Here is a 25432-nt window from a genome sequence, read left to right on the forward strand (position 1 = left end):
TTGTCCTTTACTTGATGCTCATTTTGATTGTTAAGAAAATGTGTATATGCAATAGAATGGGAAGTATCACACTGCTTGGTGATGACCCCAGCTGAAAGCAATATACCTTCAATCTGCCCAAAGGGATGCCTCAGCAAGGAAGTTCTAATATTTTTCCTAAAATATTTGTTGTGAATACAACAGATTCACAGTCGGAGAGTGAGGCTTCTCCTGTGAAACGGCCACGGCTACTGGATGACAGTAATGACAGGCCTGAAGAAACCAGTCGATCCAAACAGAAGAGTAGACGCCGATGCTTCCAGTGCCAAACAAAACTGGAGCTAGTACAGCAGGAACTGGGATCATGTCGCTGTGGTGAGTACTGTTTGTCAGTAGCGTCTGGCTTTCCAACGCAGCCGTGATTGGACCCATATCAGAGGTAGAAATACAGAGAACACTTGCATTTTTTTTTTCTTTCACAGATACTTTAAACAGAAGCTATAGCTTCCACTGGTAGCAAAAAGTTATAATTAGTTCCTGTCTAATTTCCCCTTTAAAACTTTCGCCTTGATGTGCTGCCTCATCTCAGGAGATCTCAGATGTTAATGAATTTAGCTTCAGAAGTCCCTGTAAGGCAGGAGAGCATCATACCCACTTGACAGGAGAAGAAACACAAGGCACATCAGTAAATACGCAAAGATGACAAGGTTTCTACAGAGCTTAAAGGAACATAGGTCAGCATCTACATTCTGCATTTTATAATTACGTTGTTATTAAAAAGTTAAAACCATAAAAAGCTCTAACTGAAAATTCTTTCATTCTCACAGTTAGCGGTTGGGGGTGGGGGGTGGGAAGGCTTGTTGTTCATCATACACTTTAAATCATCCAACCTGGCTTTTCCAAAGTTGATGATACTGTTCAGCATGTTGAATTGAGGATGATAATCTCATGCAGACAGCTAATTTGGGGTTTCATATTACATGCAAATAATCTTTCTGAAACAATAATTAATGTGACTGGATTCCAGAGGAGGTGCTCTCTCCTTCATGGAACAATTGTGTTCATAACTGGTTTAATGTGCTCATCAGACCCAGTGATAATGCACATGGTAGTTTTACCTGCTGATTATTTTTTCATATAATCATGTATTGAAATCTTACACTTACGCTTTCTGACCATGCTTGTATTGATAAATTTGGAGAAGTTTGTTTAGTTTATTATGTGTCAGTAGTGGGATAATTTTGAAAGGATTTGCATAGATGACAGATGCAATTGACATTGTATTAAACATTGTATTAGATTGTTTTCTGGATAGAAGAGGAGAGAAAGGATTGGCTAAGCTAGTTACAGAGACCCAGTTAATGAATTCTATTATGTTGAGTATCTAATATCAAATGAAGAGAAGCAATAGAAAGCTACAAAGATTCCACCTTATCCTTTGTTCTTTTCTTCAGCGTCTACCTGTCTTCAGCCTTTAGAGATTACTGTTGTGTGTGCTCTTTTGGATATGAGACAGGCTTTGTTTCAGAGCATTGCCACAGAACTAGCATATCTTATCTGTGAAGCCACCAAACATGAAATCAAAAGCTGTAATGTTGAAGTTCTTGTTATGGAAATCGCATGTCAGGATACTTCGAAGTATCCAGTAAGGTTTTATCAAACCGAAGAAATTCGGTACTATCAGTGACAGAGTTTGGTATGGCTCTTTCTGCTCAGCGTGGTAGAGGCAGGTGTTTCTGCTCTTGGTCTGCTGCAGTCACATATCAGATGATTGAGGCTGCTGACAGGTACCTGACTGAAATAGAAGAATCCTCCCTAATATTGGGACCAAGAAAGTTTTACAAGTTGGAGAGAACTGGAGAAAAGATGATTTAGCAATTCTGCAAAATTGAAGCTATGTAAGAGCAATGAGGTTGAAAGCAACTTCCACTGATTAGTAACGTTTTTAAAATTATAAAATAAGACCTGCCTTTTTTTCATAAACTGGATGACAAATAGATGTAGTTGGTTCCTCTCAAGTTTTCTTGAAGTAGTTCCATAATTCAACACTGTTGCAATATAAATGTTCTAGGAATTATTCTTTAAATTGTTTCCACTGGATATATACAGCTTTATGGAAATACTTCTGTTAAAGTTCATAAAATGTGTTGTTAAAACATGAATGTGAAACAAAAAATTCTGAATTCCTCAGTAACAAGTGAGGAAATGAAAATTTGCATTCCTATATTACATCCTGTATACGATGTATAATAAACATTTATATTCCAAACATCTAATGAGAGAAGTGGGAGGCAGGAGTCTATTTCCACATTTACAACATGGCTGAAAAGACTGGAGATCTTTGGTTTATCCATGCAGCCATAATGTTTCATGAGTACTGTATTTAGTGCATATGTGTTATCTATAATTAAATGGTCTTATGTGATGTGAAAGTAGGCATACCCTGCACTACTTACTTTTAATAGTGATATTAATAAGAAGCAAACAAATCCCTACCACTGAGCAACACAGATCATCTCAGCTTCACATCACCTAAACTGCTTTACCCCAGTACACACCAGCATGTAGCTTTTATAATTTTTAAAGAAGCTGCCTTAGAAACCATTCTCACTAACTATCTGTAAAATTAGGTTGCTTTAGGTCATGAATGACAAGCCAGATCAGAAACCTTGGAGATGGGGTGTTTGGAAATGGGACAGAATATGTATGTTAAAATCTCATTCATTTAAAATGTTTTCTAAATCCATATGTGATCAGGTTATCCTTTTTGTCATAATACGAATGCATGTTTAACTGGAAGTGTTGGAAATATAATCAACTGGTGTAAAATAAGCATGTATACTCTTCAAAAGTAATGGTCAAAGTAGAACACTGTTTGATCTGGACTTTGGGCCACTGTTGTTAAATTCATTGACATCTTAATCCTTAACTGAAGCAGTGGGAAGAAACCTCAACTTTAAACATTAAAAGAAATTCTGATAGTCAGAATTGATAAAAAGGCAGATGTGATCTTCTTTTGTGTGTTTGCTTGGATGTAAGGAAAAAGGATTAACCACATAAATATTATGTTGTTCCAAAGCGCTGTCTGAAACACAGTTGTTAAAATCCAAATTAACTCTTTAAGACTCCACCGAACATCAATTTTATTGTTTGCTGTTAGACATCTTCTTGTCCTAATCTTAAAAGTATTGAAAATCATCTCCTTTTTTGCTGATGTGTCCTGGTGACCCTTCCAGTGAGATTTTTAGTCAGACATAGTGGAAAGAAAAATCTATACGTACTGGATGATATGTTAATATAGACATACCTGCAGATATTAATCCAGCATAACTGGGATTTGTCCAACAGGGACTTGTCCCCCCTTTTTAAAAGGGGACAGAGAGAACGGGCTGCTTCTTTACACCTAAGGCTTTACACGAAATTCTGACATCTTTGGGAAACTGCTGTTTTGGCTCTACTGTCTCCTATGAGACCTGTCCAGAGAGGTGATGCTGCTGAGCTTGTTCCGTTGACACTACATGGGATTTTAGACAGATTTGACACTGCTGCAGGGTTTTGCCATGAAGAAAAACAATTCACCACTGAGAAGGGAGTTCCAATAAGGGTTCTTCAAATTCAAACACAACATTTTTCAGCTGTAAAAAGATTTGTTTATTTTCATACATGCATACTCTCAAGATGTTTCTTCATTCTGCTTCCGCTCTGTACAAGTTATTAACCGCTGACAAGAAATTCACATCTCATAAATAATGCTTAAGAGCCATTGCTATATAAATTGAATGTGTTATGAATTGTGATGGGCCTTTTTGTAGTGTTCTGTGCCTGAAGCAGGAAGAACAGAGGATGTAATTTTCATTAATTTCTAATGAGGTGCCAATTAAAGGCAAGGAAGGAACTCAGAAGGGAAGAGTCACAGAGCTCCCCTGAATCCTGTACCCTGGGGCTGTCAAATGAGCATGCTGCCAAGCCTCCTCTTAAAGTTCCAGTAAATTACAAACTCATCCAGAGCACACACAGACAAATTCAGCTTCCCTTTGATCTTCAAAAGAGCAATTTGTAAGACGAGTTCTGAGCCTTTTCACACAGCAACTGGGGAAGTGATAGGAATTGTTAATTGCTGATGCACTTTGCAAGCTTCAGTGAGAAAGAGAAATTTTAAAATGAGTTCTCATTTGGTGCCTCTCTGACTGGATAACCTTTAAATCAACACTACTAGAATAAAACCAGTTTCCTATGAAACGTTTCTAGATGACAGTTACACTAGGCATATTTTCCAGACAGCGATGTTCTCTAGTTTTGGGTGAGCCTTTCAGTAAATTTAGTGTCTTACGACAGATAATGATTGCATTTAAATCATATATTTATTTCATATTAGGTTTAGTAGGCAGTTATATTATCAGGAATCACAGGAATCATATTCTTCAAGTTACATTCAATTACAGCATTTCTGCTGGAAGTGAAAGCAGTCCGAAATCAATTGCCTCTGATCCTTGATCTGAAAATTGTCAGTTCAGGGATGTGATAAGCAAGTGGTTACCACAAACTTGCTTTAAAACTAGGGGCAGCAAATTGGTGAGTTATATAATACAGAGTTCTGGAAATGTATTTTAGAAAAAGGCAGGTCAATTATTTGCAAATTACACTATAAATTTATGGGCCTTGCCTTAATTACTTGACTAAATGTATATTGCTACTAAATAAAGTTGTGTACGTTTTTAAAAGATACCAACCTGTAAACTTCTAAGCCATAGAAATTATTTGCACAGAAAGCATAGCTTAATTTTATGGGAGAGTCTTAGTATTTTACAGCAAAAAGTAGTTCTGGTATCAATTGCTGTGTAAAGTCAACACATAGAAGTCTCCAGTGGTCTTTAATATTGTTAGAATTGCATAAGATGTATGAGGGTACTCTAGATGATCAGTAAAGGAATTTCACATCCATCATGTTAAATCCAGTCCCAGTCAGCAATTAAAGAAAAATTAGTACAGTGTGAAAGCTCTTCAGCAGCTTTTGTGTAGAATGGTTTGCTATTTGTAGGCCACATCCTAATGGACACATCTGTACCTCAGGCTCCACCTATCCAGAACTCTTGGCAATCAGTGGTCTGGGCCCTGGAAAACAAGCCTTTCTTTAGCTTCCAGTAGCAGTGCCTTGGAGAGGTGTTGCAGATTCGTGTGCTTCTCAGATAGGAATCTCAAGGTTTTCATGCTCTTTGGACAGAGTAGATGCTTAATAGGGTGTGAAGATGCCGAAACCTTCCAGTTCAATCAGACTGTATTAAAAAATAACTGCTCAGTTGTGGTGCAATCTGATCAAACAGTTGTTAGCAGTACTTCTTGCCTGTGTGGACAGAAAAGATTTTCTCGGAGTTTTACTGGCCTGGGTTGTGTTGTAACAAGTTATAATTTCCCAGAATGTGGACAGGCTTGAACAGTTATGTATTCAGTGCTGCTCTTGATAGAGGCTCTGCAGTAGCTACTAACCTCAGGCATTGGGTGAAGGCAAACGGTGTTGTTTTGCAATTTTTATTTGTGAGATGTTGGCAAGTATTGATGTTTGTCTGTTTCTTGACTTGAAGGGATGCACATTCACAAGTGGCCTCTGCAGTGGTAAGACTTCAAGTCAGAAAGTGAGAGTCTAACTTTGCTAGATAGCCAGAGTGCTGCCTCGCTGTGCTGAACGCGTGGAATAAGGGCATAGCATGTTGGTGGAGCCCGCCACAGACTGCTCCTTTATAAGGGCATAACTTCTCTTCCTAATTAGTTAGGAACTTTATGAGGATATAACTTTATCCACATAGATCATTGTCCACTGCTCATTGTGATTGAGATCTAACTACTAAAGCTTGTCTCTAGAAAGGGGACACAGATTTTAGTCTGCAGTATGCTATGTGCTGGGTGTCTCGGAGATGGTGCTGAACAGGACTTTAATGCAAACTGGATAAACGCCATCTTAAATTTTTACTAGAAGTTGGTGAAATGCCTCATCAAGATGTGATCAAAATGGGTAAGATTGTCTTGATAAAATGGTTTCTAGTTCTAATAAGTTTATAGCAAGCTGCTTGCTACAGCTTAGTAACACAGAAAATCAACATGTCTGAATAGTGGATAACTCAATTTGTCCCCAACTACTTTGTGGCTTGTTTCTTGTAAGGTTAATGCATAAACCCACTTAAGATTCTGCATTCTTTGCTTAGATTGGAGGAGGGTCAGGAAGAACAGAAAATAAAGAAAAGTGACCATAGTAGTACAAGATGTGTATGTTGCTTGGATGACAAATTCATTCATATAGGAAAATAAAAGAAAGGTAAATGAGAAGCAGAACTGTGAAAAACTATAAAATAGGGAAGTAAAGCAACAAACTATTTGAGTAACCTTAAGATTATTTGCCTAGAGGGGAAAAAAAACATGTAAGTGAATGTTTAACTACATTGAAAACAAACAAAAAAATAGGGGCAATGGGACAGGCAATTATAAATGCCTATTGATTGCCTATATATTGATTGCCTATAGATGAAAGGAATCATTGACAGAAACAGAGGTACTCTGATTAATAAAATAAGAGAAAAAACTTAAGACAGCTCATCAAAAAACATGTCCAAAAAAAATGCATGTGGAGTCTTCAGATTAATTTCTGTACAGGTATCAGTGCACCACATTCCTTTTTAGGTGAACAGTGATCATGAGGGAAGTTACTCATGGGAACAAAATTACAAATTTGAGAAGTTATTCTCAAAAAGTAGCTCAAAGGAAAGCTCACCTTAAGGTGATGAGGGAATAAACTCATGAGGAACACGTTTATCTTGCACTAGGACGACGTTAAAAACAAACTGGCGCTATATCTCTTACAAAATATCATACATCCTAAGCTATCCCCTAACTTAAGTCTGGTACGTTCTAAAGATAATTTGGTGCTTGCAAAATTATAAAAATATATTAACGATGCAAGGGACTTTAAAACATTAATGAGTAAATACAGATTAAAAGAGATCCAACCATCATGAGAAAGCATTATAAACAAGTTATAAAAATCTGTAATCTTGGCAGGGACAGGACCAAAACTTTTAAAAAAATATTTGGCAAACATACCTTCTAAACCATTTCAGAAACTTGTCTCATATTATGTATAGATATGCATGTGTATATATACACCCAATCACATAAGCACAGCTAGTAAGTATAAAAAAGAGGGTTCTCGTATGTTACTATGCTTATTTTTCTACATCCCTGTTTTTAATTTAGTTCTGTATAAATCTGTAATAACCTGGTGGAATTCTTCGGATTATTTAAAAGTGTCTGTTGCTTTATTTCCATTTTGGTCTTCCACTAAGCAGAGGGCTAAAAGGAAGAAGAGAACACTCATATGAAGCACCAAGCATTTCTGTCAGCCATCGGAAACAAAATGTGTCCACACAGAAGAGACACTACATTTTTTTACAGCTAGTGTGGCAGCAAGTCTTACTGTGATTCGGTAGTAAAACAGGTGGAAGAAAAACAGCTGCAGATTCTTAACTTGTGTAACAGAGCTGCTTGTTCATAAACACAGGAGATGAGGCACTTGTTTGGATTGTGCCAGAATAGATTTGGAATGATTTGATTTACTCAGTTAATTTATAAATTATCTTCAAAAGGACAGGAAGAAAGAAACAAATTTGAATAGATAAGCAAAAAAACTCCACAAACTGACAACTTATCTTTGTACAAAAGTAGTCCGACATGTACTGAAACTAATGTTTCTCTTAAAACTCAGTCAAATATTAAATCATGGTTCCATTTCTATGGAACCTTTTTCTGTAGACAAAAATTTGTAATGGCACTGGTAAATTCACTTTTGAGATGGATAAGGTTTACCTGGTACAAACCAAAATGGCTTCAGGACATGATTATGAATTGCTATAACAGATGTCCTTTGATTAAAATTAAATATGCACACTGCTTCTGGAGATTGAGTCAACCAGTTCAATAAGAAGCATTAAAGGAAGAATAAATCTTATTAGTAAGTGGTTACATACTATAGTTCTGGCAAGTCTTTCTGCCAGTCCTCAAGATGTACCATATTCAGCTGTCTTCTGTTGACTGTTCTCCTAGGATAGTTGCTCTCGGAACACCACTTTTGCATCAGCCATTCCAGTACTGCCTAGCATCTTAGCTTACATTGCTGCAAGTATTTAAAAAAAAAAAAAGAAGAAAAACTATTGAAGTTTGAATTCAAACTCAGAGGGGTTTTTTGTTGTTTTATTTTACAAGGATGTTATCTCAACACTATAATTTAATCGATAGAGAATAGGAGCCATTAACTAATGTTGGTCCCTGAGTAATATGTATTCTGAAAATACTAGAAAATAAACAGTTAAAAGCAGTTGACTAATTGCTGTATCATGGGTTCCAAGGATAGGACCCAGAAAAACACTTTAGTGTCTAGGTTTAGAAAAGCTGTCCACAGCTTTAAAAGTCTAAATGGAGTTCATGGTCTGCTTATAATTAGGAATCATGAAATACAGTTTGAAAAGGCTCTACTGTATTCCCCCAGTTTGTTCAACTAACATGGGTTTCTTACAGCATGTGTTGATTTTGATTTATTCCACAACACTACCAAAAGTTCTGCAACAGGCAACTCTCCTGATTTAGTACCAAGCCTGTTGGTTACCTTCCTGTAGGCCCAATCAATACATGTAATTGAAATGTGTCAGTTGGTCTCCTCGAGTTCTCCTTATATAAAACAAGTTAGCATGTTCTCTTAAAAATAAAACAAAGTTTTTATTTTGACAATACTGATGTGGTAAGTCCTTCACTATATAACCTTCAGATTGTTTTTGCATGGAAGCTACAGTATGAATTTTAAAAATAAGCATTTTGTTGTTTGCCATACTAGGTCTCTTCTTCTATACATACTGTGCTTACAGAAGAAAGAAGCAGATGCATAAAGTAAAAGATTATGCAATTTTTAATTGTCTTGTGTGCACAAGAGACACATGGCCTAGTGAACTTGAACATAAAAATCTAGTTGAGACCACCTTATTTCTAATTCCATCTCTTTGGGTATCTTTAGGGAAGTAAATTGCTGTCTTTGAGTAGTTTTTTTTCTTGGCAGAAAAATGAAGATTATAGCCACGTACATACTAGATGTTAAAGGAAACATTTTTGAAGGTTAAAGTGCTCTACCTTTTCTAATAAAAATTCTTTCTTTATAGTGCTCTTATTTATGCAGAGTCTCAGAGGCACATGCTATAGCTTCGCCAGGACTGTGCACTTGAAAGCTTCTGCAGGTTGGCAGAAGGCTGCAGCAGCCTGTTCTCAAAAGGAAAGATACTGCCTAGAAAGCATTTCCCCTCAAAGTGAATCAACCATATTTGTCCATATGTTAACAAATAGCTACACACATAAGTACGGACTGTACTAATGTGCTTGATATTTGAAGTAAACACAAAAATATGCCATAATAATCTGACAAATCCAGAAGGAACGTTACCAGCCAGTTCAACTGACCATGAAGTAAGACTTGGGTAGGGAGGGATGATGCCCAGTGAATTTTGTTGGTGAAAGTCTAAATTTTTCATAGGAAGAAGTGGGGGAAAGAACATCACACCGATTGCTGCATCAGAACTGGGAGGAGAAAAAGGATATTGAAAGGAATTGTCAAAACTTGCCTTGAAAAGTCAGGATTCTTTCCAGGAACTAGAGATGTTTGGGGTTTTTTTCCCCTACAAACTAACTAAATATTGCCTAAGGGAAAATACCACCTGTGGTCTTAAATTCCATATCTAAGGTACAAGAAAGTGTTAAAGCTAGGTACTGGGACTTGAGACTACCTGGTTCTCTGCTGGAGTTCTCTGCTAAGTTGCTGTGGGCTTCTAAGGAAATGGCATAAAGATCAGTGTGCATCAGTTTTCACAAAAGTAAAAAGAGTAATATTAGTCTGTGTCAGGGGGTTCTGATATTAAGTATTTCTGACCTTGGAGGAGGGTTTCAAGAGCTGAAGAACTGTATTTATGGATATTCTAATCACTAAGGTATAGTACTTTCTTCAGTAAGTTTTTAAAAGTAATACATTTATTAACTGCATCTTTTACATGTATTGAAATGAAAATGTTTACCTACAGAGGTGTTCACAGCCATTAAATGTTCCTGAGTTGCTGAAAGTTGCTCCAATATGTGCATAAGTGGTGCACAGGGCATCCTGCCATATTCTGAACAAGCAGGAGCAGGGAATGTTGTGTAAGTCTTTGTACTCAAAAAAAAAAAAAGGGGGGGGGGGGGGGGGGGGGGGACGGGGGAAGGCTGGAAGTGTACATCATGCTAAGCATTTGTTTTCCTTTATGGTATCAAGAGAGCTTCTGAATGGAGCTCTGTTTCCCTTTGGTTAGAAGAATAATTACTCCTGACATAGATTGCAAGAGGCTAGAGGAATAGAAGACTTGCATGGAGCAGAATGTAAGAGACCCTGGACGTAAGGTGTAAATAGGGGATAAAGACATAAAATAAATTCTATTTAGGTTTACAAGAAATAGAGCTGCTTCTTTCCAGTGACTTGGCCAGCAAGCCTAGCTGTTGTCAGACTTTGGATCAATATGGTTCAACCTCTAGAAAGCTATTTAAACCCAAAGCATAAATAAGATAATTCAGGAAATATACTGAAAGTTAAACCCAGAATCACATTCAGCATGTGATGATTTGAAGTCAAAATACATGCAGGGTCCAGGAGAACAGTCAGAATTAATACAACACATACAGTATGTTAGTACAGACCCTTTCATTATTCATTCCAGTTCTGTATTAGTAGCCTTCCCTTTCCTGCATTTTCATTGGGCTAAACAAAATGATACACATACATTATTGAATCACTCGGTATTGCTTGCTTTTTTAATTAAATTACTGGGTACACTGGCTTTTAATTAAATCCTCAGCTTCTGGGAGAAGTGTATTAGCTCAGGTAGGCTTGGTGTAGAGAGAATTGTAAAAATACTCATACAGCTCTTTTGGAAACGTCAAACACTCTGCACAAGGCCCTGCATTGATGCTAGGATGGCTCCGTCATCCACCTGCTCTTTCTCAGGAGACTTTTTTTTTTAAGATTTCACACTACTCTCAAATCTAAATGTTCTGGGTAGGAAACAAATACTTCTTTATATGCTAGTATGGCCTATGGAAAATCTAATTTCATAAGAGTACTACAATAGTTTTGTATGGTCTCTACTCTTGGGACACTAGGATGCCTTTTTGGCATAATTCTGCTTTCTTACTACATATCCTGTTCTTTGGATTCATTCTCCCACATCCTACAGGATATAACCTTGTGAAACTAGGAATGATGTGGGAGGTACAGTGTTGTTTCAGGGTGTTCTTGGCCCTGCAAACATGGCAGTGAATGTTCCTTTCACAAGTGTAGCGGTGATATGAATTATTCCTGAATATATCACTGCAAGATCACATGATTATTCAAAAAAGCAAACTCTCTTCACCTACCTGATGTCTAAACTTTTAATTTTGAACCTAGCTTTTCTTCTCCCTCAAGTTAGTCATACATTGGTGTTCACTGTCTGGCCATGCTGTTGATGCTGCAAGTTGTTGGGAGCTAAATGGTTTCTTCGAAAATTCTCTTGTTAAAGTAAACTTTAAGCATTTTTTTTTTTGCCTTTATGCGTCAACAATTGTGCAAGTCTTATGGAGAAAAATGTTTCATTCAGTTATATTGAGAAAGTATATGACAAATTAAAATGCTAATTTCTGTGAAGTTGCATCTTATCACTATAGATGAACTGGGACCATACCCCAGTTCTGTAGATGTTTCACAACAGTGGTAACCCACCATTTGTGCTAGCTGGTAAGTCTGTGCTAGCTGGTGGGTCAACTACTGCATGTTCCTGACTGCTGTGGATTTCAACTCAGACAAAAAATGGAGGACAGTATATAAGGTTGGAAGGGGAACCTACAGGTGACGTGTAGGTCAGTAACTTCTGAGGTGTAAAGCCATTCAGAAGTGAGTATTGATTGCATGCTGTATCTGTGGGAGTAATCATGTACCTAAGTTGCTCCGTTACTGTCTCCAATAGATGTTGGCCATAACTTGTTACTCTGTAGGGGAGTGAAGAAGTTGTGATGTAGAAGTAGTTACTCTTATGTGTATGTGTTCTGCTGAGCAAGAAAAATATTTGGTCCAAACTAAAAGATTTAACCACCGTTCATTTGCGGTACATGGCGGAACTGAGATATGATCCTGACTGAGACCTGCAGTATTAGTAAGACCTGACCCACAGCAAACTTTTTTTAATTGCAGTTTACTATTACAAAACAGGTGTGCTGTATTTATGACTTTGATTCATTGAGGATTCTTTGAAATTCAGAAATGATTTTCTGAAAACCTCAGGTCTGTTCCTGAAGATGCTCCCTACTTCTGTGGAGTTGGTATCCACTAGAGCAAAAGCAGGGTTTGAATCTAGGAGAGTGTCCCATATCTTAATTTTTCCCCACTCCAAATACACTCTCTTCAAAGAAACAAGAGAAAATGGGTTCTTTTGAGTTCCTCTTAGTTCCAAAATCATGTCTTACATAGATCCTCCTTAAGAATTGTTGATTCAGAAAAAAACTCCTAAAAAATCAGCATGTGTGTTGTCCTCAAGTGATATAAATTCTTTGTTCAAAATGTGTCACATTTAATGTAGGAAAAAATAGTTTGACAGCTTTCTGTGCGAGTGGTAAGATAAATAGGAAAGTGAATTTGAAATTAGCACAAATTGGGATAAAACGTAGTTTGTTTGCAGAGTCTGCACAGCACAAAACTGCATCTCTTGCATGCTCCCTAAAGCCACTTCCCAGACTTACAATCTTCAGGAAAATAGAAAGAAGACACTTTGAAGCACAGGTTATACGTGACTAAACTTGGAAATACAAAGTCTTTGCCTTGCACTCTGAAGAATTCTTGCAGAATATTTAACCATACCTGTCCAGTGGCTGTTACAGGATTAAGATTACATCATCTTTCTTTTGTATACAATATATTCTATTCATTTCCTGGGCAGGTTTTTTCACTAATAGCTGTTTTGTCTCTAATGCATGCTTATACATATTGCTTTACCCTCTTTGTGGTAGACAGCAAAATAGAGCAAGAAAGGAAAAACAAATCTTTGTTCCCTTCTTTTCTCCTAAGCATAAACCCAGTAGTAGAAATACAAAATGAATCTAAAGCATCTTGTAAGCATCTTGAGTCTGGGACATAAAATTTTATGTAGCATCACAGATGTCAGAGAGCTGTGTGCTTTTAGCATGAAACCTGAGATGATGACTGACTTAAGAGCAGAAGGGAAGTCCCAAGTGCATGTCCAGTCCCAATCCAGACTGGATTGGCAGATTAAAAGAAATGTTCTAAGGTGTCTTATACCACCTCTTTTTCTCTTTTTGATTCAGTTATTGATCGTTTTGGTAGTCATGAGTAAGTATAGATGATCTATATAAAGAAGAAAATATTGAAAGACAAGTTGCAGTGACCATAGCAAACAATTAGAAAAATAAGTAAATATGTTGTGTACACTTCTTCCTACTGTGTGTTTTGTGAATCTTTTGCAGCTCTGCTGTTTGTGAAGGAACGTGGAACTGAAATGCCTCGAGAGGGCAATTTTTAAGATACTGTGCATTAATATTTAGAGACTTCTAACTTGGAGCACTTAGAGGTTAACATTCCCCATCCACACTTCTTGGAGTGGAAATGGTACAAAGGACTGCCTCAAGCTATGTTTTGCGGAGTTTTAATAAATACGTCTATTTGGTTAAAAAGCTTCACCATAATGTGGCTTACTCTCCTTTCAATTTAGGAGTGAATAACCAGATTTCTAGCCAAGTTATTCTGAACTACTTAGCACTTAATCAAAGTCCATGACTTCTTGCAAAGCTGGGAAAGGGAAACATGAGAATAGTTTAGCTCACTTCTTTCCAAAAGCTTATTTAGCTTGTTGGGATTTGGTTTGGTTTTATAGAAAATATCAGTAAAACTGAATGTTCCTTCTTGAGTTGTGTAATGAAAGCTGACAATGCCAATATGGAGTATTCCCCACAGAGGAGAGAGAAGAAATAGAGTATATACAAGAACGGAGCTGTCCAGAAGGAGAACAATGCAAGATATCAGCAGACTAGAATATTTTTATACTGCTAAATAGCAGTGCATATAAGCTGCATTGGAAGTTTTGCACATTTTTACATTCTTCCATAGCTGGATGTTCTTTTTGAACAATCTCCAAAATACTAGGGGAGCAAGCTGGTTTATATTGAAATCCAAAGAGCCAAGTGTTTTCTGAGGTCCTTGATGTACAAGTCTGTAGGATCTTGCTATCTTCTTACTTATTTCATGTCTTGAAAAAATACTCCTCTCCCACACTTTTTTTAATAGCTCTATTGTTAGTATCATTTACAACACATTAAGTCATCTTTTCAGTTGGAAGGGATGGGGGAGATGCATAAATACTGTTTTGGGGATTACTAGACACTTGGTGAATGATGTCCAGTTATTCTGAACAGTGCTGCAGCAGCACGTATCACTACATGAGCTCGTCTTCCCTGCTGGTTAGTCTGCCTGGTTTTGCTGTGTTGTATGATATCCTGTAGGTATGTTCACCATTTAAAGATATGTTAAAAGCTGTTCTTGCACAGAAATCTGCATATAGACTCACACATACCTTGTTAGATAATACACCTTTGGTAGAGAATTTTTCAGCACCTTAATTTCTTAAGGTTACAAGGTATTTTTAGGTCTGTTTGAACCTCTGTTGATTAGAATTTCAAATTAGCAAGAAAGGTAAAATTTCTTGTGAAGCATGTGAAGAAGCCAAAGCATACAGCCCAGAATTCTGCACAGGAGTAAGGCCATGCTATTATTAATACTGCTTTTGAAGTGACTTTGTATAGGGGATCTAGACAAACACAAGTTGTTTATTAAATAAAATTTGGAAATGGCGTAAGCTGCAAATTCTGTCAGTTTTGAACTTCTGCCTTTTGATTTGGGAATGAAAATGACAAATAGCAGTACTAGTGGGTAGGTAAGATGATTTTAAAGTGTTAGAAGCTCTGATTTTGTATGATAATGTTGACTTCACTTTCTTTTACCTACCAGTGGGAGCTGCTTTGAATGAATTAGAAGGGGTCACTGTAGTATATAAGCCTAAACTTCCAGAGCACTTACTGCATACAATGAAAACATAAATGTCTAGCTTGAACAATTGAGATGATTGATGGTACTTGGTAATGAAGGGCTTTGTCTTTTCACATTAGCAATGATATTTGAATGGCTTAGCTTTTAGAAACACAAACATGTACCTCTACATAATCAAGGTTCAACTTTCTTCAGTAGATGGAACTGCCATATTTGCCATACAGTGAATGTGTCATATGGTTAAGTCCAAATATGCTCTCTATTCTTAAAAAACAAAAGTATTGAATATATTGAATATCAGGGTAATTGTGGCAGCATGCAACTACTTTTTAGGTAATATACATCAAGATGTTTCAAATAGGATTAATTTTAAATGTTTTCAAGTCACTCTGTAACTGTGTAAGCTGCATAAATATTTAATAAGCTTGTTTGGCACTTCCTCCACTTTTCAGAACACGCTCGCAAACAAATCTGTCTCTTTTTTAGCAGTTTTCTGAATGTCTTACCAAGAAGATCAGTACCAGAATCTCAGGGTGGGAGAAAAAGGACTTTCCTTTCTATCACAGTGCTAGTCACATAACAGGGATCATTATATTTATTCTGTATCTTATGTAACTGGGTGATGTTCTCCAGCAGTATGTTAGAAGAGTCTGGAACTCCATGCCTGGCCAAGGACATCCACACTAGAGTAGTCCCACCAGTGTGCTGTGCTTTCCATTGGTATTTTGCAGTAATGCAGTTATTGGACGTTTGTGCCACATTCCAGAAAGTCTGACTGATTTCTGTTGAGTTCACAAAGAGAAAAAAAGAAACTTAGTAAAATCAGGGACCTTCCAAGATTACAATTTGGCTTTTGTGTTGTGGATTACTATGCCATTTAGTTAAATTGTTTCTGATGCTTCCCATATAATTTTATTGGTATTTTAGCAGCTTACTGTTTTCAGAATTTGAAGAGGAAGTTAAGAATTAATTTTATGTTTTAGTTGAAATATTTGCTTATTGTCATTCCATACACCCATCTAGCCAGTGCTCTTGAATGTAACAATGAGGAAAATGCAGTCATTTTTCATCATCGCCCACACAGAGCGAACTGCAGGTCTGTGGTATTCTCTGGTCTTGAATATGGAAGATTATTTTGTTTTCTGCCCTCTCCAATTGCCTTTTCCCAGCAGATTCCTCAGGAATGATGAAAGCAACTTCACAGTTGCTTGTGTGCAATTTTAGATGTCCTTTGAATGATGTTTTCTTGCATGTCCTATGCAAGACTCATCGGTATGAGTACAAGTAAGGCAGATGGTACACTGCTTTACAGATTTAGCCATTTATACTCTGGTGATGAAATGGAACCGATGGAAATGTTTAATGTTATATTGTGAAGTAGTTTCTGGGGTGCTTAGAGGAGCTCAGAGGTTTTGAGGCACTACATAACATTCTTCCAAGATGTTTGTGTTAGAGGCCTGAGGAGTAGGTGATTCATAGTTTACTTCTAACATCAGAAAACAACAATTGCTATGCTGTGAGATGCACTATTACATTTACTAGACTGACATCTTCTATGCGTGAAGTGAAAGGCTGGCATATTTTTGGTTGATGGCTAGGGTAAATTAACTTTAGTTGGCAGATGGATTCCCTTTTCCAATGCTCTTTTCCCTAGCACAAAGTTATTTATTTTGTCTTTTAGTTATAATGTGCTAAAAGAAGCATTTCTGCAGTAAAATCCTTTAGAGGAGACAACATGTATTTGATATCTTCCCATAATGAACTTAACAGTAAATACACCACAAGAGTTCATTTATCTAACTTGCTTTATAACCATAAAAGCAGAGTTCTCAGGAGAAAAGGTTTCACCTCTAGATATGGATTGGTTTTAAGGATCAAAATAGAAGTACATCTATTGGCCTTCTGCCCCAGTGCACATAAGTTAATAATGGAACTTTTGTAAAAACTGATGGTCTTGATACGACATCAAGCACTTGTGCACACGCAGAACACAAAATGTCCACTCTGATTTCCAGACTCGTGAAGCAAGAAGTGAATATAGCAGTAATAATTTAATTGAATATATCCACTCTGAACTAATGAAAAAATGTTCAGAACTACTGTTACTCAGTTAACTACTATATAACAGTAATCATGTCCTTCATAGTTTAAATAAAACCTACAAAAATACAAGTTCCAATCTTTAATGTGACTTAGGCATGTGGAGCAATGGGACTAAAGATCTGAAATCTCTTTTGGAAATGAGACTTCCAGAAGATCCCCATTGCTAATTCAATAAGAACAGCCAATATATGCAAAACTATTTTAGTAATGTTCAAAATGTGCTTGGATATTCTTTCATTAGGTATTATCAGTTCTAATTAGCAGTACATATTTAAATAGATATATGTGAATAGCAGGTTTAGATCATTTAGTTGCTGAAATTAGAGTACTTTTTCCATAGTCTGGGAAAAGGAGAATCGCCTGCCATTCTTTGTGGATAGTTATTGAAATTCTGTTCAAAAATGCATGAGAAAACACTTGACAGAAAAAATAAAGAATATGTTTCATCTGGAATAAATATAGCATACAGTACAGATTTTCCTACATGAAAACAGGTGCTCTAAAAAGAACTAAAAGGTGTTCAGAAAGGATATAAAGATATGGTAAAGCACAAAATAGATTGTATTGGGGGGGTGGCAAAGTAGAAAGGAACATCATGAAGTTATAGTGGTCTACAAAAGGCAGGAGGCTTTGTAGAAGGTGAGGAGATATGGCAATTGAAGGGTTACGTTCAAAATTGATAAATCACATTGTACATGTATTTTCATATTAGATTTATAGAATTGTCAAAAGGCTCTTGCTGAAGCTGTGTAGGAGCTTGTATACATGTTCAAGGTCTCGTTTAGATAACATTAAATAGCATTTCTACATATACTTGTTAACTGTGTGGAGAAGATCTGTAAAACCATCAGGTTTTAAAACCAGTTTTTACCTACAAGCGACTGAAATGACTTCAGCCTAATCCGTATCTGCAGGGTTTCTTACATCTGCTTCTTACACATCCATTGCAGGTAAGGTGATGAACTTGATTTTTGAGCTCATCTAGTCAGGTATTTATGCATTCTTGTGCCTGCAGTGGATGTTGGTTCAGTAATTTGAAGTCTTATTTCAAGAAATAAGGGAAGCCTTCAGTCCACGCTTTCTGTAAGAGAGAATTGAGTGAAATGCCTGTTCAGTATTGAAACTATAGTCCAAGGATGTTTTCGTTTTAACAATCAGACCTTGAATTTTTGGCATCTCCAGAAAGTATTTGTCACATTTGAGTGTGGTATGACCCAGATTGAGACTGAAGTAGAGGCAATGATCACAAGGGGCAAGATATATATGAATTCAATCTGCATCTTTCCATCTATATTTCTGAATCACATATACCAATACAAAAAACTCGTCTTTTTCACTTTGTTCCTAGAACTGGGTTTCAAAGCCAGCCACAGATAATAGACACGTCTTTTCATAGCTGGTGCTATTGAAACAAAGAGCAAAGATAAATCAACTTTTCTTCATTTTTTTTTTTTTAAATAATTCTATATGTGATACTTTGTCCCTTTCTGTTCTCTTAACAATCACACTAACATAAAGGTAGCCTGTTGTTCTCTTCTACAATTCATGTTTTATAGTCCAGGAGTTTGAAATACTTTACACACATATTTTTATATATATATATACACATACATACACGTGTGTGTGTATATACACACACAAATACACACTCTCTCAATCCTTCGCTCATTTTTATCTTTCCCCATCTCTCAGATATCATCATTTTATGGTTTTAGTACCTTTTGAGTATTGAAGGTGCAGCAGTAATGTAAAGCATTCAGTGAGAAGCAGTGATGCTCTTTGCACCATCAGGCAGGAAAAATATTGCAGCATAGCTGATATCATACTTCGTTTCATATACAGTGGACTACATGAACCCTGTAACTGTGTGACTCTTTTCCCTACTATATCATCTTAATACTACTTATCACTATGTAATACTCATTTTAGAGGTAGGAAATTTGAGGCAATTTCTTTACTGTTATAAACTGTTAGGGCCAAATAAGAAAAAAGCCAGTTTTCTTTGTAGACCAGAAAGAGGTAGCTACTGGAGATGCCCTCCTCACCTGTAGGAAAAAATATTGACATATGTTTCTGAATCACATGCTCCCTGGGAAACTGAATAACATTGACTAGCTTTAGACAAAGAGACAAGAACCTACGTCTTTTCAGCTACAGAGCAAGATGATGTGGTGTGACATGTCCCTGTGTCAAATGCGTCTTCACCCCCTGTGGTTAGTGTCAGAACAGTTCATGAAGAGAAGCTTCTGAAAACTGGAATAGTAGTGGAGCCGTGAACTCTCCTGCAGTCGCTGCCGGCTTGGGGTGCTGGCAGTAAGGAGGAAGCAAGGTGCTTAGATTTACCAGTTCTGACTTGAATGCCTGCTTGGGAGCTCAACCTGAAGTACCATAGGCATGAATTTCAGAAATGACAACCAGATCCACATAAGGTGGAAAAGATTTCAGTGAAGGTGATCAGCTTTTTTTTAAAAAACATTAGTTTTTACACTATGTGGGTATACCTAGTTTAGATGATTTTGGGGGCTTCCTCTATAAGATGAGAGGATGGCAAAAAAAACCCCCAAACCTGGTATCACTTGAGCTTTGATACTGTGTTGATAAATACTCAAGAAGATGCAGTAAATAATCAGATATTTATTAATGCCTTGTAAGGAAGATAAGTAAAAACTTAAAGCTGGCGTTAATTTTTGAGAACTGAGTAACCCCCCAGGAGGTGATCCTTCACTTCTGATTCAGGTAAGATTCTGCCACTTTGACCAAGTCCCTAACTGTATTTTTTTTTTCTCCCTTTCCATGGTAGGTTATGTGTTCTGTATGTTACATCGCCTGCCTGAACAACATGACTGCACATTTGACCACATGGGACGTGGGCGTGAGGAAGCCATTATGAAAATGGTGAAACTGGATCGGAAAGTAGGGAGATCTTGCCAACGCATTGGCGAAGGATGTTCCTGAGTGCAAGACTGCAACCAAATGCTGTTCTCTTAGTTCACTAATGTTAGCCTTATTTAGGACAAAGTCAGCCAGACACCTTGTACTAGGCAAGTTTCAGACTACAGCCAATCAGTTTCCTTTCTTTAGCCAACCGTCCTGGTACTGTAGTTTAGGGGTTGATGGTGGTTGAAATTGATTTCTGGCTGGTTACTAAGGTGCCTGCTAGCCACCGTATAAAAATAAAACATGAAGAAATATTATTTTTGAGCATGGCTAGTGGATTTAAACAAAACAAGAAAAATCCAAAGGCTTCTGTTATTGCTGGAGTCACTCTAAAAGCCTTATGCTGGAAACATTCCAGCTGCAGAGTTAAAACAAATAGTTGTATAGAAGCTGGTGTAAAAGTTTGCTATGCACATGGCTTTCGGACAAACTGTTTAATGTGCAGCCTTTCACCTCTTCACTGCTAGTGAATCCTGAGGAGGTGAAATACTACTAAGAGCAGCAACTGCAGCTGCATAAGCCCAGAAGACCTGACTGGTCACTCGTGCCTTCATCGCGTGTGGCTTTTGAGTTAGGCAGTGTCACCAGCATCAGGGATTCTGTTGGGGTAGGAACATCTTTCTGGTTCTTCCCAGGAAGCCAAAAAGAAAGGGGGACAGAGATTCTTATGAAAAATTTTTATATCTATCTTACTATAAAGAACCTATCAGGGTTTTTTTTTTTTTTGTTTTGTTTTATTTTTTTGGTCTTTCTTCTCAGTTAAATTATGATCTCACTTCAAAGCCAACTCCATCCCAGAGCAGTAAATGGTGCATACTTTCTACATGGCATCCACAGAGATTCTACAAGATGTGTGAACAGATTCCACATGCCTTGAGCAGTGCAGCCATTCCCACCGGCCGAAACCTGATTGGCTCTTGTTTGCCTTTTGCTAAGTGCAGGTATCTGATAATTGATCAAATAAGGCTAATTCACAGCACAGTAGCCGTGGCTGGATTCTACAGACTGACTTTCTGTAGCTAGACTTATATATTGGGGAAAAAAAGGACATTTTGTAGCAAACGGAATTCAGTAACAGTATTGGGGAACAACCAGTAAAACACCCTTTATCACATTGAGTTTGTGTTCCTCACTTCCAGACTGTCAGTGAGATAATCAAATGGGCTATATCAGCCCTCTTTCTATGCAGCTGAACGCTCTCATGAAAATCTCTGCCCGCATCTATTGCAAAGCAAGTATAGCAAGTGAATGTGAAAAGCATTACATGGAGCAGAATGTTTTGGATCTGTTTAGACCTATGGTTCTGTATTGCAGTATGTCACGTTGAGCTGAGCTGAACTGAATTGCACCAGTCTCATCAGTTTGGAAACAAAAAAGCAAACGTAGTAATTGGCATGTCTCCTGCTGCACGTAGGGTTTATGCAGGTAAAAAAAGATTTGTACCGATGTGGCCCAGCTTAATCCTGAGTGAATTTAGCTTCTCAGTGTATTAGTAAGGTATTAACAATCAGGTAAATTTGTAAGAATACCAGAGGGGGGGAAAGATTTTGTCTCATCTTGAAATACTGGGCAGATATAAAACATCAGAGGGGTGAAGTAATGTGTCACTTGAAAAACCCCAGTGTTTTGGGAGTAAGCTTATGAGAGTCATCTTCCATTCTACTTGTTACAGGTAACTAACTCCTTTTAGGCCAAAATACATTGTTACTTTGGTAGCCAGCTAGGAGCATTTAACAAGGAGACAACTAATTTAAAAAAATAAATATATATATGTCTCTACACAACACACACACTCAGCATCTGACTGTATTAGCGTTAATTAACCATGAAGCAAATCGGAAGCGTCCCATCAGTATAAAATGCAAACTATCCAAAAGGCAAGCTGTTTGTTTTTTTATTATTGTTATTATTCAAGAATATGAAACCAGCAGCAAAATCTTCTGTAATGTGCTGCATTTTCAGGAAACGGTCCTGGTGAGAGGGGCTGTCCAAGGGTATTATTTACATTTGCTGTGAGGGGTTTCAAAAAACATGGGATTTTGGTGGCTGCTGTGATACGCACTTTCTTTTCCTACAAAATCCTATTATAGCATTTGATGGGCATTCTGATTGATACACAAGACTTTTCTGCATTAATACCGAAGATGCTATTTTGTTCCTCCTTAATATTCTCTTTAATCTCGTTACAAGTGCACAGATGGTTTCAAGGTGGCTCTTGAGAGAACACTACTTAAAGTTCATGTGAATTATGGACAATGTTCACTTTAAACAAAAAGTTGGGGAGGGGGTTGTTCCTTTGCAGTATCTGTTCTGTGAAGTTTGTTAAACGTAAAGAAAGCTTAAGTTCTTGTATCTTAAAAGAAGATCTTATTTAACCCTTTTGTGTTCTAGATTTACTTACACATGTAGCCTAGAGCTCAGTTTTAGTTTAACATTGTGAAAATATTAAAAGAATCTTGTAACTTTATTCTTTTTCCTCCTGCTAAAAAAAATTAAACCAATCAGATTAAAGTTTGAATTCCTTTCTGCCTATTCCAACAGGTCTTGCTATTTTGCACCATTTCTGCTGCAATTTCATGTAAGAAATATGAGTGGGGAAAATACAAACATTAGGTCAGTAAATTAAAGCTGAATTTTCAATTGGTGGAAGGTGGACAGTATTTTCTGCCAGTTTGGAAGGGGAGGATAATAATTCTGGGTTCAAGTTTAGTGATTTATTTTGTAAGCAAATCTGTCTAAAACTACTGTAGCCAATTTGGTCAATTTAACTTTGAGGTTAGATACAGAAATCAAAGGAACAGGTTGTTCATACTCTTAAGTCAAATGCATACTGTATGCTATATCATTGGCATCAAAGTTTTAAAATGTCTTAAACATTCTTTCCTGCATTTTGACAACTTCTGCACCTAGTGTTAGTACACTAACCAAACCATAATGGGCTGTGTACATAATGGATAAGTAGAGGAACAACTTGTTTCTTAATAATTTAGGTGCTAGAAACACAAGGTTAATTAAAAAACAGTTGGCTGTAATAGAGGGAGAGAGACTATCAAGGTAATTATTTACAAACAATTTTGAAAATTTTTTGGAATTGAAACTGTGTATGTGTCCCATGAAATTGATTCATGGGACTCATACACCCATTTTTTCCCTCAAATTTATATGGTACTTTTATTTCTAAAACTGTGTGTGATTCTTGGCTGAGTTTTAGTAAAGGTAAGTTATGTAAAACAGCTCTGCCTTTTCATTACATTTCAAACCTATAGCTGGGTGTGAGCGAAGGCTTCAAGGAAAAGAAAGAATTGGCCATGAAGGCTGCTATGCCAGAGCATGTCCTTAACTGCACTGGTTTCTGTTTTGAAGCAGTTTAGTGTTTTGAATGAGAAGCAATGTAACTGTAAAATGAGGTACCCAAGAACATGAACCACTCTTGAGTAGTGCACAGGCAACACTCTGAAGAGAGTCCTGGTGCAGTTATAGCAGTTCAAAAGTATTATTAACTGCTTTTATCTACCCTATGGAAGGTGATAAGTATGTTCAAAACATGAATTTTGCCTTTCTTCTTTTGGATAAATTGTAATCCCCTGGCCTCGTGGACACAATGTCTTGTTTGCATTTAACTTTGTACTCATTGTGGTGGTCAGTTCATTCTACAATCATAGCAGTTCCTTCTGTGACTGTGCTACAACTTAGATATAAATCTCTAAGGGATAAAAGCACGTTTTTTAATCTTACAATGACTATTTCAGTACGAAGACTCACCAGGGAAGAAAACTGGTACTAATGGTGTCATAAAAATACAGGTTTTATAATAGACTCCAAGAAATGAATCAGTGGAGTAACTGACAGCACCTATGCTCACAGTTGAGTTTACACAGTTAAGTGCCCAGGCAAATGAATTAACAGCCTCTTTGTGCTAGTGTAGTTACTGAAATTGTCAGTCATCAGTGGAACAGCAAAGAGAAGGTCTAATTGAAGTAATCCCTTAATGTCTCAGTGAGACTGTAGCCAATTCCCACTGGAAATAAATTTGTATGCTCCTGGGAACTCTTATACCTAGAAAACAAATGGAAACGTTTAAGACAATACTACTTAAAATGAACTGTATTTATTAGCACCAGATGTTTATTTCATCACTCAAATACCTGATTAGAATTCTGCACGCAGAACAAGAATAATATAAGCAGTAGTAAGCTGTGGTTCAACACAAAAGCTGATGTGGCGGGATCTGCTGTATAAGGATACAGTTCTAGTGTAACCAGTTCATAATCTTACGCTTAGCTGAGACTGTGTCTGTACATACTTTGCTACACAAAGGACCACACTGGAAAAACAGCGCATAACATTAAAATGTTCAAAAGTATTCACAGTGCACATTTTACATGGTGAACTTGTGCAATAGCGGGCTTTATCTCTCTCTATCAGCAGCTTTTCCAGGAGAACAAACTTTAATGCTGCTGGAAAGAGCCAGTCTTATACAACAGTTCTCAAAGGCATCAGTGAGAACAACATATTTTTCTTTCTCTTCCTAGTCTTCATTCATTTTTCCTTTTTGTTGAGGCAGTCAGCATGTGCAGCTGGGCATTTGAAAGTAGTTCTGTTTGAATGTTGCTCTCTGTGGCTTTTCAGTATTCACCACAGGAAAAAAAAGCATCAAGTGTGTTGTTCTTGCAAGCCCCTGCACATTAGTTCAAGCAGATTAAAATATGGACGTTGGTCTATAGAAGTGATAACCTCCTTGTGTATTTTAATACAGTGATAGGCTGTTTCTTCAATTAACTGAAACTTAATGCAGACATGATTTACTTGTTTTGGATATTAGGCTATGGGGTTTTTGAACTTCAGTTCTGTGATACTGTTCTTATAACCTTCCCAGGAACTCTGCATGCCTCATCTTCCAATCTAAAGTTGAATCAGGAGGAAAGGAGGCCATGAAAGCAGGAGGCAGAGGATGCAAGTTGACAAGTGCTTCCTCTTCAAGTCAGGTCATATCATAAAATGGCAGAGAGGCAAATAATTTCTTGCCAAACAGCACCAACTTTCTTGACTTGGTACTACAGAAAACTAGTTTGTTTTATCTTTGTGAATATACCTGCGTAGAGTTTGTCTGAGTCAATTCTGCAACATGTTACATACAAAGAAATGAAACAGGGCTCTCATAATTATAAAACATTTTTTATGGATTATTTAGTAGTAGCTACATATTTTGCTACAGGACCTTCCTATTTTGCAATATGCTGCTATTTGGAAGAAAAACAAGCAGAACTTTATAAGACA

The 25432-nt window shown here is 37.1% G+C and overlaps 1 protein-coding gene across 3 annotated transcripts in view; it reads left to right on the forward strand.

Annotated features, from left to right (window-relative positions):
* Positions 1-22693, forward strand: part of ZFAND3 (zinc finger AN1-type containing 3) — a 140924-nt gene extending 118231 nt beyond the window's left edge. For 2 of the 3 annotated variants that reach the window (XM_074863474.1, XM_074863475.1), the window contains 2 exons: positions 184-354; positions 20019-22693. In XM_074863474.1, the coding sequence (XP_074719575.1) occupies positions 184-354; positions 20019-20173 (326 nt within the window). In that variant the 3' untranslated portion in view covers positions 20174-22693. Of the gene's footprint in view, positions 1-183; positions 355-461; positions 724-20018 lie in introns of those variants that run through there. The other variant, XM_074863477.1, reaches the window with a different exon arrangement.
* Positions 22694-25432: the final 2739 nt, after the last annotated feature.

This window comes from Strix uralensis, chromosome 3 (genome assembly GCF_047716275.1).
Source record: "Strix uralensis isolate ZFMK-TIS-50842 chromosome 3, bStrUra1, whole genome shotgun sequence".
NCBI lineage: Eukaryota > Metazoa > Chordata > Aves > Strigiformes > Strigidae > Strix > Strix uralensis.